The following is a 13,230-nucleotide window of genomic DNA, read 5'->3' on the forward strand; positions in this document are numbered from 1 at the left end:
ATTAAAATGAATCGTTTTTTTGTACACTCAGATGATCAACTAATTGTCTCAATAGTTTAACAAACGGCAACAGAAAACTTTGAGTTACCTTGAACGAGGCCATTAGCTTATTACTTGTATACCTTTCGGGCTGGAAAAGGTTATTGATTTAAAGATGATCATGATGACGGTGATGAAGATGATGAAGATGAAGATGAAGATAAGAATAAAGAAAGAGAAATGATGATAACCTTATAATATTGTTTAGTCTACTATCTTTTCCTCTTTCTTTTTTTTTCTTCTCTCAACTTGATTTTTCTCTCTCATCGGTTTCAATTGATTCTTTTTTCACAGTTTACCTGTTTTCTTTTTGTCTGATCTTTTTTCTACCTGAGTTTTCATTGATTTCTTTTGATTGCAATCGTAAATTGTTGATTATATTGTTGTTGATTGTTCAACAATCAGCAAATTAGTTTTGTATGAGCTTAAGTGTGTTGAGATTGTGACAACGTTTAAAGGAGTTTTTTTTTTCAGGAAAACCGGTAACTTGATTTTACTTTAAATTTTTTAATCATTTTCGGGATTCACTTTGCTTTGGGGTTAATTGTTACAATTAATGTACCATTTAAATTATCATATTCATATTTAGTTAATTATGTCGCACTGTTTTGGTGAATGGACATGAATTCATTTTTAATTACATGGTTCAGATTAATTATCATTAAACCAGTAGATTGATGTTGATTTTTGAATAATTATTTATATGATCAGTTGATTGTTTTCATCGGTTTTCAAATTACTTTTATCTTTAACTTTTGTTTCTGTTAATTGTTTCCAATGAACATCATCTTGATTAACTAATGATGATGATGATGATGATAATTATATGATGAAATAATTGACTGGAATGTTAAAGTAATTACATCAGTTTGATTTTAATCATCATTAAAACATGTTGGTAATTTTAATCAGATTTAATTAGAATGTGATTTGATTTAATTTTCCCCTTTTTATGATCTTGATTATGATTGATTTTAATTTATTTATCATTTTCGTACTTTAATTTGTATCTTTAAATGATTTTCTTATAATTTTGTATTGTTCAATTTACATTAGTAATTAATGATTAAAACTTATTTCGTCAGAGGAAAGTTTCCAATTAGTTAAACGATTGTAAATTTGATCATTTCAATTATACTTTAAGTGATCAAATTAATTATCGATTGCCAATTAATTAGATGTTCAGTCTCTTGAAAAAGTTTTATTAATTATGAGAAAAAGAAAAGATCAATTAATCAAAACAATCTAATCAAACAATTAGATGAATAAAACTTTACGATTGAGGAAGATGCAAATCACTTCTTGTGCCAACTAATCAATGTAAACGTCATTCATTTTGATATATCAATTTTCACTGAGAATTAATTAAACTAGGCTTACTGCAAGCGGCAGTGACGTCTGAGCGCGTGTATGACTCAGAGAAGAGAGACTGAGAAATGCGTGCGAGAAAGAGACTGAGAGAAAGAGACTGAGAGAAAGAGACTGAGAGAAAGAGACTGAGAGAAAGAGACTGAGAGAAAGAGACTGAGAGAAAGAGACTGAGAGAAAGAGAAAGAAGAGAAAGAGACTGAGAGAAAGAGACTGAGAGAAAGAGACTGAGAGAAAGAGACTGAGAGAAAGAGACTGAGAGAAAGAGACTGAGAGAAAGAGACTGAGAGAAAGAGACTGAGAGAAAGAGACTGAGAGAAAGAGACTGAGAGAAAGAGACTGAGAGAAAGAGACTGAGAGAAAGAGACTGAGAGAAAGAGACTGAGAAAAAAAGAAAGAAAAGAAAGAGAAACGCAAAAATTTAAAAGAAGCGGCATTTTCCTCGTTGCCATGGTGATAGACACTTTCGCTATCTAGCGTGAAGAGAAATTACTAATTTTCGGAGGTGGGCCAATCATCACCAAAAACTATACAGGTGACCAGACCCATCATTTGGACCTATCCTGAAAATTTGGGGAAAATCGGACTAAAATTGTGATCGCTATCGTTTAACGCAGAGTTTTTTTTTCGATGTATAGTCTTCGCTTCGCTCAGACAACTAATTAGACAATTTAATCAAAACTGATTGAAAGGATTGAAATTAATTAGACGTCGAAGTGAGTGAACTGGAGTGAGTGAGTGAGTGGCTTTAGGCATCATCGGCTCGAGTGAAAAAATTATCGACTAAGCTGGCTTGAAGTGGCTCAGTCACTGAGAATTTTATTCAATTCTTGCTTACGAAAAATTGACAGTTAATCCTTGATTCTTAATCTTTTGAAAAAGTTTTGGAAAGAGATAAAGGGTTATGCAGGTCAACTGCAGGAGATTTCAATATAAAAGAAAACAAAAATGGTCAAAACTGCCCATTCGAATTTTCCGCTTGGAATATTGGTAATTGATGTTTAATATGATGCTAATCTGATTGGTCGAGTGATTGACTGAGTGACTGAGCGAGCGAATTTTTTCAAGCTAGCTGAGTGAGTGAGCCGAGAGCAAAATATTCACTTTCAGTGAGCCGGAGAAATCTTCACTCACTTCGACGTCTAAAATTAATTTAATTGCTTCGCTTGTGACATCTAGTGAGAGATGATTCATCTAAAGGGCATTTCACCAAGTTTCTGACAAGTTTTGACAAATTCCTGTCACTGGTGTAAGTTGATTGATTTCATTTTTCATTCTTCAAATGACTTTCAAGTGCCTTCTTTCATGAATAACCTTTATGACCTTGACCTTGAAATATGACAATTGAGTATCGCTCAAACTCCCATAACTCGCGTCTGGAGCCTAAATACCCAAAGACAAAAAATTTATTCGCGAAAAACTTGTTGGAAACTTGGTGAAATGCCCTGTATTATTTACCGGCGATTCAATCATGTCGGAGTAAAATGAGAATCGGAACTTTCATTTTTCACAAATCATTCATTTTCTTTTATCATAATTAATTCTCAGCGGATCAATATGAACCATATCGGCCTAGTAGTTTCTGAGTGATCGTGAAAAGATCACAAATGTAACGAAATTGTCTTGTATCAAGTAATACTTTCCATGAAAAGTTCCGTCCAACAGGCATCGTCTGAACGAGCATCGTGGTGTCACAAAGAAGTTGCATTTGACTCCATGGGGAGTTTTTATTCTGATTCGACCGTTCGAGTCAGCTCATCAAGAGCTTTCGATTGCTTTTATCTCAAGTTATTTGAATAAGTTCACCGGAAATCCCACATTTCGGCTTCTCTCCCTTGATTAGTTTGATCAAAATTTCATCGATTGATGATAAATCAATCTCTTACATTAGTTATTCTACCGACTAAGAAGATGGCGAAACTACTTTCATTGGCTAACGAACAATTTAACAATAATAAAGATTTATTTATCTCTTTTGCAGACAATTAATTCAAATCACTTCGTATGATTATCATCAGCATTCTAATTATTTACAAAATGTAGTAAAGAAAAGTAAATTAATTAACTGCTATGATTAATCTAGAATAGTTCAAAGTTCGTGAATTTAGGATTTGTCCCAACAGATGGCGTAACAGTAAAGTTCTGATTAGAATTAATTTTCTCATGGTTTTCACTTTTATCATCAAATTTAATCAGAAGAGAAACTATTGATTACTTAAATTGTTCACAAAATTAACCCTCAAGCCTTTTTTTTCTTGTGAATATCTTCAAGTTTACTCGTTTCTCCTTCTTAAGAGCAAGAGAGAGAGAGAGATGAAAAGTAAAGATTGTAACTATTGAGATGATTTCAAGTGATAAGAATGGAAAACAAAATCCTCATGAAAAATAGGGAGTAGAAAAAGGAACTGAGTTTGAGTCACCAAAGGAAAAGAGAAAGAGAGAGAGAGAGAGAGAGAGAGAGAGAGAGAGAGAGAGAGAGAGAGAGAGAGAGAGAGAGAGAGAGAAGGAAAGAAAGAAAGAGAATGATGATGAAGGAGTAGCAAAAAAGAAGTAAATTCGAGAGAAAAGTTTATCTAGTTTCTTCTTATAACTTATCTTGGCATCAAATTATCGTCATCACCGCAAATACTAATAACAAGAGTATTTACTTCAATTCCCTTGTAACCTGTTTTCCTCATCATCATAATTACAATCATCTACCACCGTCATCGTCCCCTCTTAATCAGTGTAGCAAATACAGATCTCATCGAATCAGAATTAGAATCAACAATCAGCAATCAAAGTTAAACAACATCAAAAAGAAGGAAAAAAAAGAGAGTGAAAGAAATGGAGAAGAAAAAAAGTTAACTTAACAATTTAATTCCATTGAAAATTATTATTAGTAAAATAAACAATTTAAAACAAAATTAACTTATTGTTCTTTGTGTTGATTATCAAAGTTTCCAATAATTGTTATCACCATGAATCGTAATGATTTAATACAAAATACAATAATCTCTTCACCATCACCACCTTCAATGATAATCGCATCTTCATCTTCATCTCGTGTTGGTGATTTTTTTGATTCCTCACCGTCAACACTTTCATTTGATGATTCATCTTCCCTCTCATCACTTTCAGTTTTATCAACTGTCACCCAACTGACCAATACAAATACAACTGACCTGGAAACGGGTTGGGCCTCATCGGAACCTCTACTAATCCCAGTGACCATATTGTACATTTTAATCTTACTGACCGGTGTAGTGGGCAACGTGGCAACGTGCATAGTAATTGCCCGGAACAAGTATATGAGAACAGCAACTAATTACTATTTGGCCAGTTTAGCGATTTCCGATCTTCTTTTACTCATCTGTGGCCTACCTCAAGAATTGTATCTTCTCTGGCGTCGGCGACCTTACATTTTCGGTGAATTTTTCTGTATCATTCGTGGCCTCTCCTCTGAGACATCTTCCAATGCTTCAGTATTGACCATCACTGCGTTTACAATTGAACGTTACCTGGCCATTTGTCATCCCCTTAAGGCTCACACAATGTCCAAATTATCGCGAGTGGTCAAGTTAATAATCATCATATGGATCTGTGCTCTTCTTGGTGCTATTCCATTGGCCCTACAATTTGGCCTTAAATACGATGAGACAATAATCCAAGAAGGTTCCATGTCATCATTATCCTCTGCAATCGCCATTGAATCAACCGCTGAATGTACAGTCATCTCACCAATTAAACACTCATTTGCAATATCAACTTTCATCTTTTTCGTAATCCCCTGTATACTATTGACCGTCCTTTACCTGTCAATTGGCCTACATTTAAGACAATCGGAAGCCTTGAAACGTAATCAGCCCGATAAATGTTGCAATTGGTTAAATAAATGTCGCCCTGAACTTTACAAAACCAATTCCCATTCAACTAACATTGACTCGGTGACCACTCCAATTAAATTACATTCATCAAGTGTCCATTCAACCAATACCAATGACCATCATGGTGATGAAACAAACAATTCATTGTTGACCAAATATCATACAAGTTTGTTGACAAAAAGTAGTTCAATTTATTCAAAATTTAAACCTTCATTATCATGTATCCGTTACCATAATCATGAGTCTAGATCAACAAGACATCAACAATTAAACCAATCAAATCATCATAATCATAATCATCATCATCAATTTAATAATAATCATCATCATCATTATCACCATCACGAGTCAAATGTATCTTCATCATCTAGACGAGCGGTTATCAAAATGTTGGGTAAGTTTTAATTTGCTAATTTCAATTGGAAATTCATTTGCTTTCGTCCATCATTATCATTTAAATTGATTAATTAATCAGTTTGATCAGGCTAATCGTTAAATGAACAATAATCAATCAATAATTTCTCAATATAATTACTAAATTAATTGAATGAAAATGGAAAAAGTTGATTTTATTTTTCCTTCTCTCGGATCATTAGCAATTCTGATTCATTCATTTTCCTACTGAACTGAATTTAAATTCATGGTGAGTGTTCAGGGTCATTATAATTACCACCTAGATAATTTCCTCGTCTATTTGACCTTTACCACCCACTGAAACCACTGAAACAATCAGGGAACAATCAATAAATCAGTGACTCGATCCTTAGAATAGTTTTACCAATGAATATTTTTCTAGATTAAAACTTTTCTTTTCCGTGTTAATTGTTGATCTTTACTTCATCAACAATCAATGTAAATCACTAGTTAACTGTCAATCAACAATTGTGATTGATCTAGTTGCAGTTGGATCCAAAAAAAAAGTTAACAATTAAGCCACGACAACTAGTTGACAATACTAATTGTAATACTAGTTGAATGACTTTCTTTGTGTTTAACTCAATTTAATGCCAACTCATTTCTTAATTGTATTAATCAATTGTGAACAATTAGATTGAGATAATCTTGAATAAGCAATCAGATAAATTAACAGCTATTTAGCAATTAAATTTTCAATCACCATTGGATTTACACAGCTGATCAACTGTTGAAATAAATTAATCAAACAAATGTTATTTATGATTACATTTTGATTAACCCCTCAGGGGTAAATTGGTGGTTAGTAAGATAAATATCATCTTAATTAATCAAATCAAAATTTAATTAATTTCAGTCGTAAATAAAGATTCAAGTATTTCATTGTGAACTTTAATTGTTTACACATGTTTCCATCAGTAATTAACAATCAATTTCAAGGTCTTAATGAAACTTAGTTAATTGTTTGCGATGAAAGTTTTGATTTTCCCAATTTGCTATTTTTAAGACAAAATTAATTGCTATGAAAATGATACCAAATTAATATTAATCATCACTTGATTAACATAATCAAACTAATCCGGTACATGTAAAGACAGTGGGAGACATTAATTGAGATTAATCATCTTAATTACAATTGATATTTTATTGGATTTAATTATAAAAAAATGGAAACATGATCAGAATTTAAAAGTTAAAAAATTGTTTCATTTGTTGATTGAGTTAATTGTCACCATTGAGAATCAAAAATAATCAAGCTTTATGGTTAAAGGTTAATGAAACTATTATATTAATTGTGATGATGAGTTGATAACAATTTGCTCATGATTAACATTTTGGAACCGGATTTAGTTTAAATCCAAAGTTGATTGTGATCTTGATGATTGATCATAAAAGTTCATTGATACTTATGATTAATCAATGATGACCCAAGGTAAAAGTCAATGGACATTAGTAAAAAAAACTAACCAGCAATTAGAAAGTTGATTATGTTGATTTATTTTAATTGTTGAACATTTTATGAAAAAAAAAATTACCTAAATTATCAAGAGTAATTAACACTCAAAGGTAGACGTTGGTTTAGACTGATTAGTAAATCGTTGATCAATCATATGAATTTTTCCTGGTTAGCAATTAAATCTCATTATTCAATCAACATCTAATCACAATTTGATTGTTTGTCTGGATTCCATTCAAATTGTAATCTGATTGATTATTCAACTCAAATTACAATTAAGATTATAATGTGATTGTGATTAGTTTATTAAATTTCAACTGTAATCAATTCAAATCAAAATTGATTCAGTTAATCACAATAGCATTGTAATCAGAATTTTTTTTTAATTCTCATTGAGATCATTTTTCAGTTAACCGATCACAATCAAATTGCTCAGCTAGTTCCTTAATCAAATTTACAACAATTAGCAGATTAACTTAAGAAAAACTAAATTATATCAGTTGATTAACGGTAGTCACTGATTATTGATCTTTAAGTAAACAGTTAATCATATTTAGTTGACAAACTTTTCTTGTAATTGTATTGTTTGATAGTTGACAATTAAGTATTTTATTTAATGGTTAGAATCCCGAATAATTATATTATCCGATTGTTTATTAAACTAAAGTATCTTGATTGTTTATCATTAATATTTAACTTTTGTCTCTCTTCAATTAACATTTACCTCAATTAACTGAATGTTAAGTCAAATCAATTAAGTTTTCATGATGATTAGATCATAATAATCAATGAATAACCTGAAGGTATTCAACTTGAACCAATCCAACGATTTTCATATGGCAAAAATATACCAGGAAAAAAAGTTCATCAGAATCTGAATAATCTGTTATCATTATATTGTGTATACAGTTAACCATAAGTAACCAATATCCATCACCATGATATTTAGGTTTAATTTTTTTTATCTCATTCACCTGAATTTGATTTCATGAATCATTCAGGATTATTCATGATGATTAAACTTTGGAGTTTGTGAGTCTATGTGATTAATGAGTAACAATTCAAAGTTTATCTCAATGATTAACAGTTATACTTGGCATGAAAGCTCACAAAGACATCATGGTGATTTGATATCAAGTTTTTTTTGCCAAAAAAAACAGGAATTACAACAACTAAATTAAATCTGATTGTTGACAATTGGTAATAATTTCCTTGTTCATACTTGTAAGATACACATACAGATGAAATCTAATAACAATGAGAGAGATGAAAAAATGAAATCTGAGCTTATTAACCCAGAAAAAAGTTCTTAGAACTTTTTTCCCCTCCTTTTTGCTCAATAACCAACCTTAATTGTGATTGTTTCGTTGGTGCAATTCAGCTGATTGTTAAAAAATAAAATTAGCCTGAACCCGGTCAACCGAATTGATCATTTCAAGTTAAATGGTGACAAAAAATAACACAACAATCAAAGCTCAGTGTCTCACTGTGATTAAAATTTCGAGGAATTTCCCTCGTTAGAACTTTTCGAAAATTGAACGAGAAAAAATTCCAAGATCATTTATCGCTCTCTCTCTCTCTCTTGTTCTCATTTTCATCCAATGAATTTAAACTTCATCATCAAATCTTTTCATGATGAGTTTTTTACTTCAAAGTTCCATCATGATGAACAACAACGAAGTAACAAAGAGGAAGAAAAAAACAAGAATCAACTTCCGGATTATTTATCAATCCCAATTGCGAGCTGACCTTTTTTTCATCATAATCATCATGATGATGAACATTTAGTGTACATATGAACAATGAGAATATTGAATATCATTCTCACTCCTACACTCTTCGTTAAGTAGATCAGAAAGAATATAATTTTTTTTTCTCAACTTAAATCGAAAAGGGAAACAAACTGATCTCTCCTCGAATTTGAACATTTGGAGAAAGTTTCAACAACTTATTAGTAACTTTTCCTCCCACTCTCTCCCTCTATATTTCTCTCTTAATCAAAGCCAACTTGGCATCGAATTGATTAATATAATGATCATCAACATGATGGTTATCATTATAATCACCATTGACAATCATTTAATATCCATTATAACAAGTGAATAGAAATCATTGATATCAGTTGAATGATTAACGTACGATCAACAATTAAAGGTGAATAAAAGTTTCAATAGATTAATATATCTAATCATTCATCAGTTATCAATGACGGTGACGATGGGATGATAATATCGTCAATAACAGACTCTATCTTGGGTCTCCTATTCCTCCCTCACTTCCTCTTCCTCTCTCTTCCTCTCTCTTTCTCTCTCTTTCTCTCTCACCATCATTATCATCATCATCTTATTCATTATCTTTAAGGAAAATGTTTGTTGCCAGGTTAAGACAGAAGCTTGTTAGCTGATGATGAAGATGAAGATGATAAACAGGATGATAACTTTCCTTCTTTCTTTCTCTTTGTGTCAATTCAGTTGTTCATCATCTATCATCCTCATCATGTTGTTTTTGTTGTTGTTACATTTGAAAACAATGATGATAAGGAAGATGAAAATTCTTCTCATTCTGATAATCTCTTTTTTTTCCTCTTCATCTTGTTCTAGATGTGACCAACATTCTTGATTCAAAATAACATTAACAAGCTTATCAGAACTTTCAGAATCTATTCAACTGCTTTAAGGTATTTCTGTCAATTCAAACACCCCGGCGGTTCCTCCCTCTCAGCTTCATGTTCAGATGGAGATAAACATCATTAAGATAATAATATCTAATCACTCCCAAAGTGTAAAGTGTTTATCAAACTTTGAAACTTTCTCCTTTATCCAATCAATTGTTTCCTACTTCATGACGATTATCATGAACCTGAGTTACAATTGATACGTAGACTAATCTATCTAATAATAAACTTCAATACGAACGAAAATCTTGAAAAATTTTTTCTTTTTTCTTTGTTTTCTTTTTCTTTTTCTTCTTTTAGAGAAGCTTAACAAAATTTCAACGAAATTCTCATGATTAGAATACGAATACGAGGTAAACTTTTCAATCATCGAATCAAACGAAATATTTAACTCAAACTTTCGATCAGAATTTACAGAACTTTCAAATCTCTATTTACTTGGGATGAGTAAAGAGAGAAACGTATTTCCTTTAACCATGTAAACTCAGAAAATGTGTCAGAATTTTCAGTTGACATTTTGTTCAAATAGAAATAAAATTTTCACCGAAATCATATTTTCTTGATGTTCTCATTGTTATATTTACTTGGAAAATGTTGCAGATAAGATTGATTCATTTTCACAGATGGAAAACATAATAGAATAGAGGAAATTGTTCAATATTTACCTTGACTGAAATTCATGATAAAAAAAAGGTCATCATGTTGTTCAGCTCATAAATCATATCTCGGTGAATATCAACAATTGAGCAAATTAAAATTTCAATATTAACACCAATTCTTAATAATATCCACTTTATATTTACGCTTGACTCACCTGAACTTCCTCATGAATTCTGAATAACGATCACGCTTCATGATAATATCTAAAATCAACAATTAACACTTTCAAATTAACTTTTTTCATTACTCGTCAACTTTATATTTCAAATAATTATCATTATATTAATATTTCAAATTCACAATTAATCAAATATATTAATAGTACAAAAGTTCAAAACTTAATTGCTAATTTATTTTGAGTCTATTTGATTGCATCTCGAGTTCAAATTTCCTCTGAATCCCATGTGAATGAATATCATGAATTCTCATAATTTTTTCTTCTTCTTCTTAACCATCAATATAATCTAAACCTATTCTAAAGCTCTAATAGTATTGATTACTTGAGTTCTGTGTATCTCTAACATGGGAAATATTGTTTTTATATCAAATTAACAGCACGATGACATGATAACACAATTAAAATTAATCCCAATGATTAAGAGCTCAAGATAACGGGACTTTCATTGATTTTCTGAATTTTTTACATTAACATAGTTTTCTGATTATCTTTTTCAAGGTTAACAATTTTTCCTTTAAAAGTTTTCATCCGAAGCCACGAACAAAGTTTCATTATCATGATCATCACCATTAATCATATTCTTACAAATATAAAAATAACACTTCCAGAAGACAGGAAATGTTTTCCATTGAATCTTTTTGTTCAAATCTGAAACTTCAGGTAAAACTCATGAAAGAAATGAATATAAATCAATGAAAATTAACAGAAACTAATTTAGTTCATTTTTCATTTAGCTTTTGATTAAATGTTGATTAGTTGATTTTTCATGATTGAAACTTGTATTAAGTTCATTTGGTTATAAATATAAAACAATTTCACCTTGAAAATGTTTCCATTTAAATTGTTAATAAACAACAACAACAATTAGACTTGATAATTAACCCAACTAATGTAATAATAACAAGAGTGAGAGAGAGTTTTAAATTTGATATTAATCAGCATTTAAAATCGTTGATTAATTGTGATATTTAATCAGTTGTTTACATCAAAGAAAATTGTTTCAATGTTATCACTTTGATAAACAATTAAAACTCAACATTAATTAACGAGTTAACAAGAAACTTCATGATGGAACTTTTTTTCACTCAATTCAGCCAAACTCTCATGATGAACATTATTTACACTTGTTATCTTTTGTAATGAGTCGTTAATCATGATAATAATAGCAAAAGGAAAAGAATAGCAAAAAAACCTCAGGGCCTAAAAAAGAATAAGAAAAAAAAAACTTTTTTGTTCAACTTTTTTCTTCTCAACAAAAACCTCGATAAGGGGAAGAAAAATTGATCTCAGAACTTTAACTCAGAACTCAATCTTTGATACTTATCATGGAAGTTTTTTCTTCCATGTTGTCAGTGACCTATTATCATACTCTTGGGACTGATTCATGATAAGTTTCAACTGAGATATTTTTAGTTACATGTCACAACTTTTTTTGTCTACAACCATCAATTGGATAAAATTTACACCATGAATTTATCATGATGTTAAATTGTTACAAAGTATTTAAGGTATTGAGTGAATGTTTTTTTCCTGCTCATTTCAAATCAGATTTTCTGATAAACAAGTTGACGTAATCAAAATTCATTATTATTCAGTTTAAAAAATGATCAATGGTTCAGATTGATCGTAATTGTTTCATTCAATGAGTATCATTGATTAGGTTTCATGGTGATTTCTTATTATTCTGACCATGAACTTGACACTTGATTCATTTGGCAGTTTTCTTTCACTTGACAACTTTTCGATATATATTATATGTCTCTTGTAGATATTAATCAGTATTCAATGAACTTTCACCGGAAACCAGAACCTCAACACTCACGCATAAACATGATAATAAAAGCCTATGATATTGATCATTTTTATTTTGAAAAAAAAGCATAATGTTAAGGTTTAATGGTTAATATGAGAAAATCACTTGGTCATCATATTGACCAGTAGATAAATATTACAACAATAGGATTTCATGATAATGAATTCATAGTGTTCACGATGAAAAGTTCAAAGCTGGAAAAAGTGAGTTCATCTTTCATCATTATCATCATGAATCATAATAGTATAAAGTCATATACTGAATATTTATACATTCTGATTGACATCATGTAATAATTCAATCATGATAAGTTATTATCATGATGAAATTGAACTTATGGAGAAAAATGAATTCATCAATTTATAGAAGAGAGAGAGAGAAAGAGATGAAATTCCTGAGTTTTCTGAATTCTTGAGATAAGTGATCGTGAAGAAGGAAAAAAATGGATTCAGGGTAAACATGGTATCTCATGATTCCGGTGATGATAAAAATAGATTGACAATCCTAATGAATATATTAAGTGTTACCAGTTGATGCTTCAGGTTATCAGGTAAATATTATGATGATAATATGATATTAAAAAAAGGATAAGGATTAAGTGTTAATCTTATCAGAAATACAGACCCAATATTTGATAATATTATGAAAATAGGACAATGATGATGATCAACATCATCTTAATCATCATGAGATATTGAATCTGATGAAATACAGATGATTATATTTTGATGATAAAGAGATGATAAAACCTAATGAAATACA

At 30.4% G+C, this 13,230-nt stretch overlaps 1 protein-coding gene across 5 annotated transcripts in view; it reads left to right on the forward strand.

Annotated features, from left to right (window-relative positions):
- The first annotated feature begins 3,783 nt into the window (after positions 1–3,783).
- Positions 3,784–13,230, forward strand: part of LOC128394044 (pyrokinin-1 receptor-like) — a 58,425-nt gene continuing 48,978 nt past the window's right edge. For 3 of the 5 annotated variants that reach the window (XR_008326299.1, XM_053354280.1, XM_053354279.1), the window contains exon 1: positions 3,784–5,667. Coding sequence is in view for 4 of the 5 variants with exons in the window: in XM_053354280.1 (XP_053210255.1) it covers positions 4,368–5,667 (1,300 nt within the window). In the remaining variant the exon portion in view is untranslated. The remainder of the gene's footprint in view (positions 5,668–13,230) is intronic. The other 2 variants (XM_053354282.1, XM_053354278.1) reach the window with 2 other exon arrangements.

This window comes from Panonychus citri, unplaced genomic scaffold (assembly GCF_014898815.1).
Source record: "Panonychus citri isolate SS breed McGregor unplaced genomic scaffold, ASM1489881v1 Contig00139, whole genome shotgun sequence".
Taxonomy (NCBI): domain Eukaryota; kingdom Metazoa; phylum Arthropoda; class Arachnida; order Trombidiformes; family Tetranychidae; genus Panonychus; species Panonychus citri.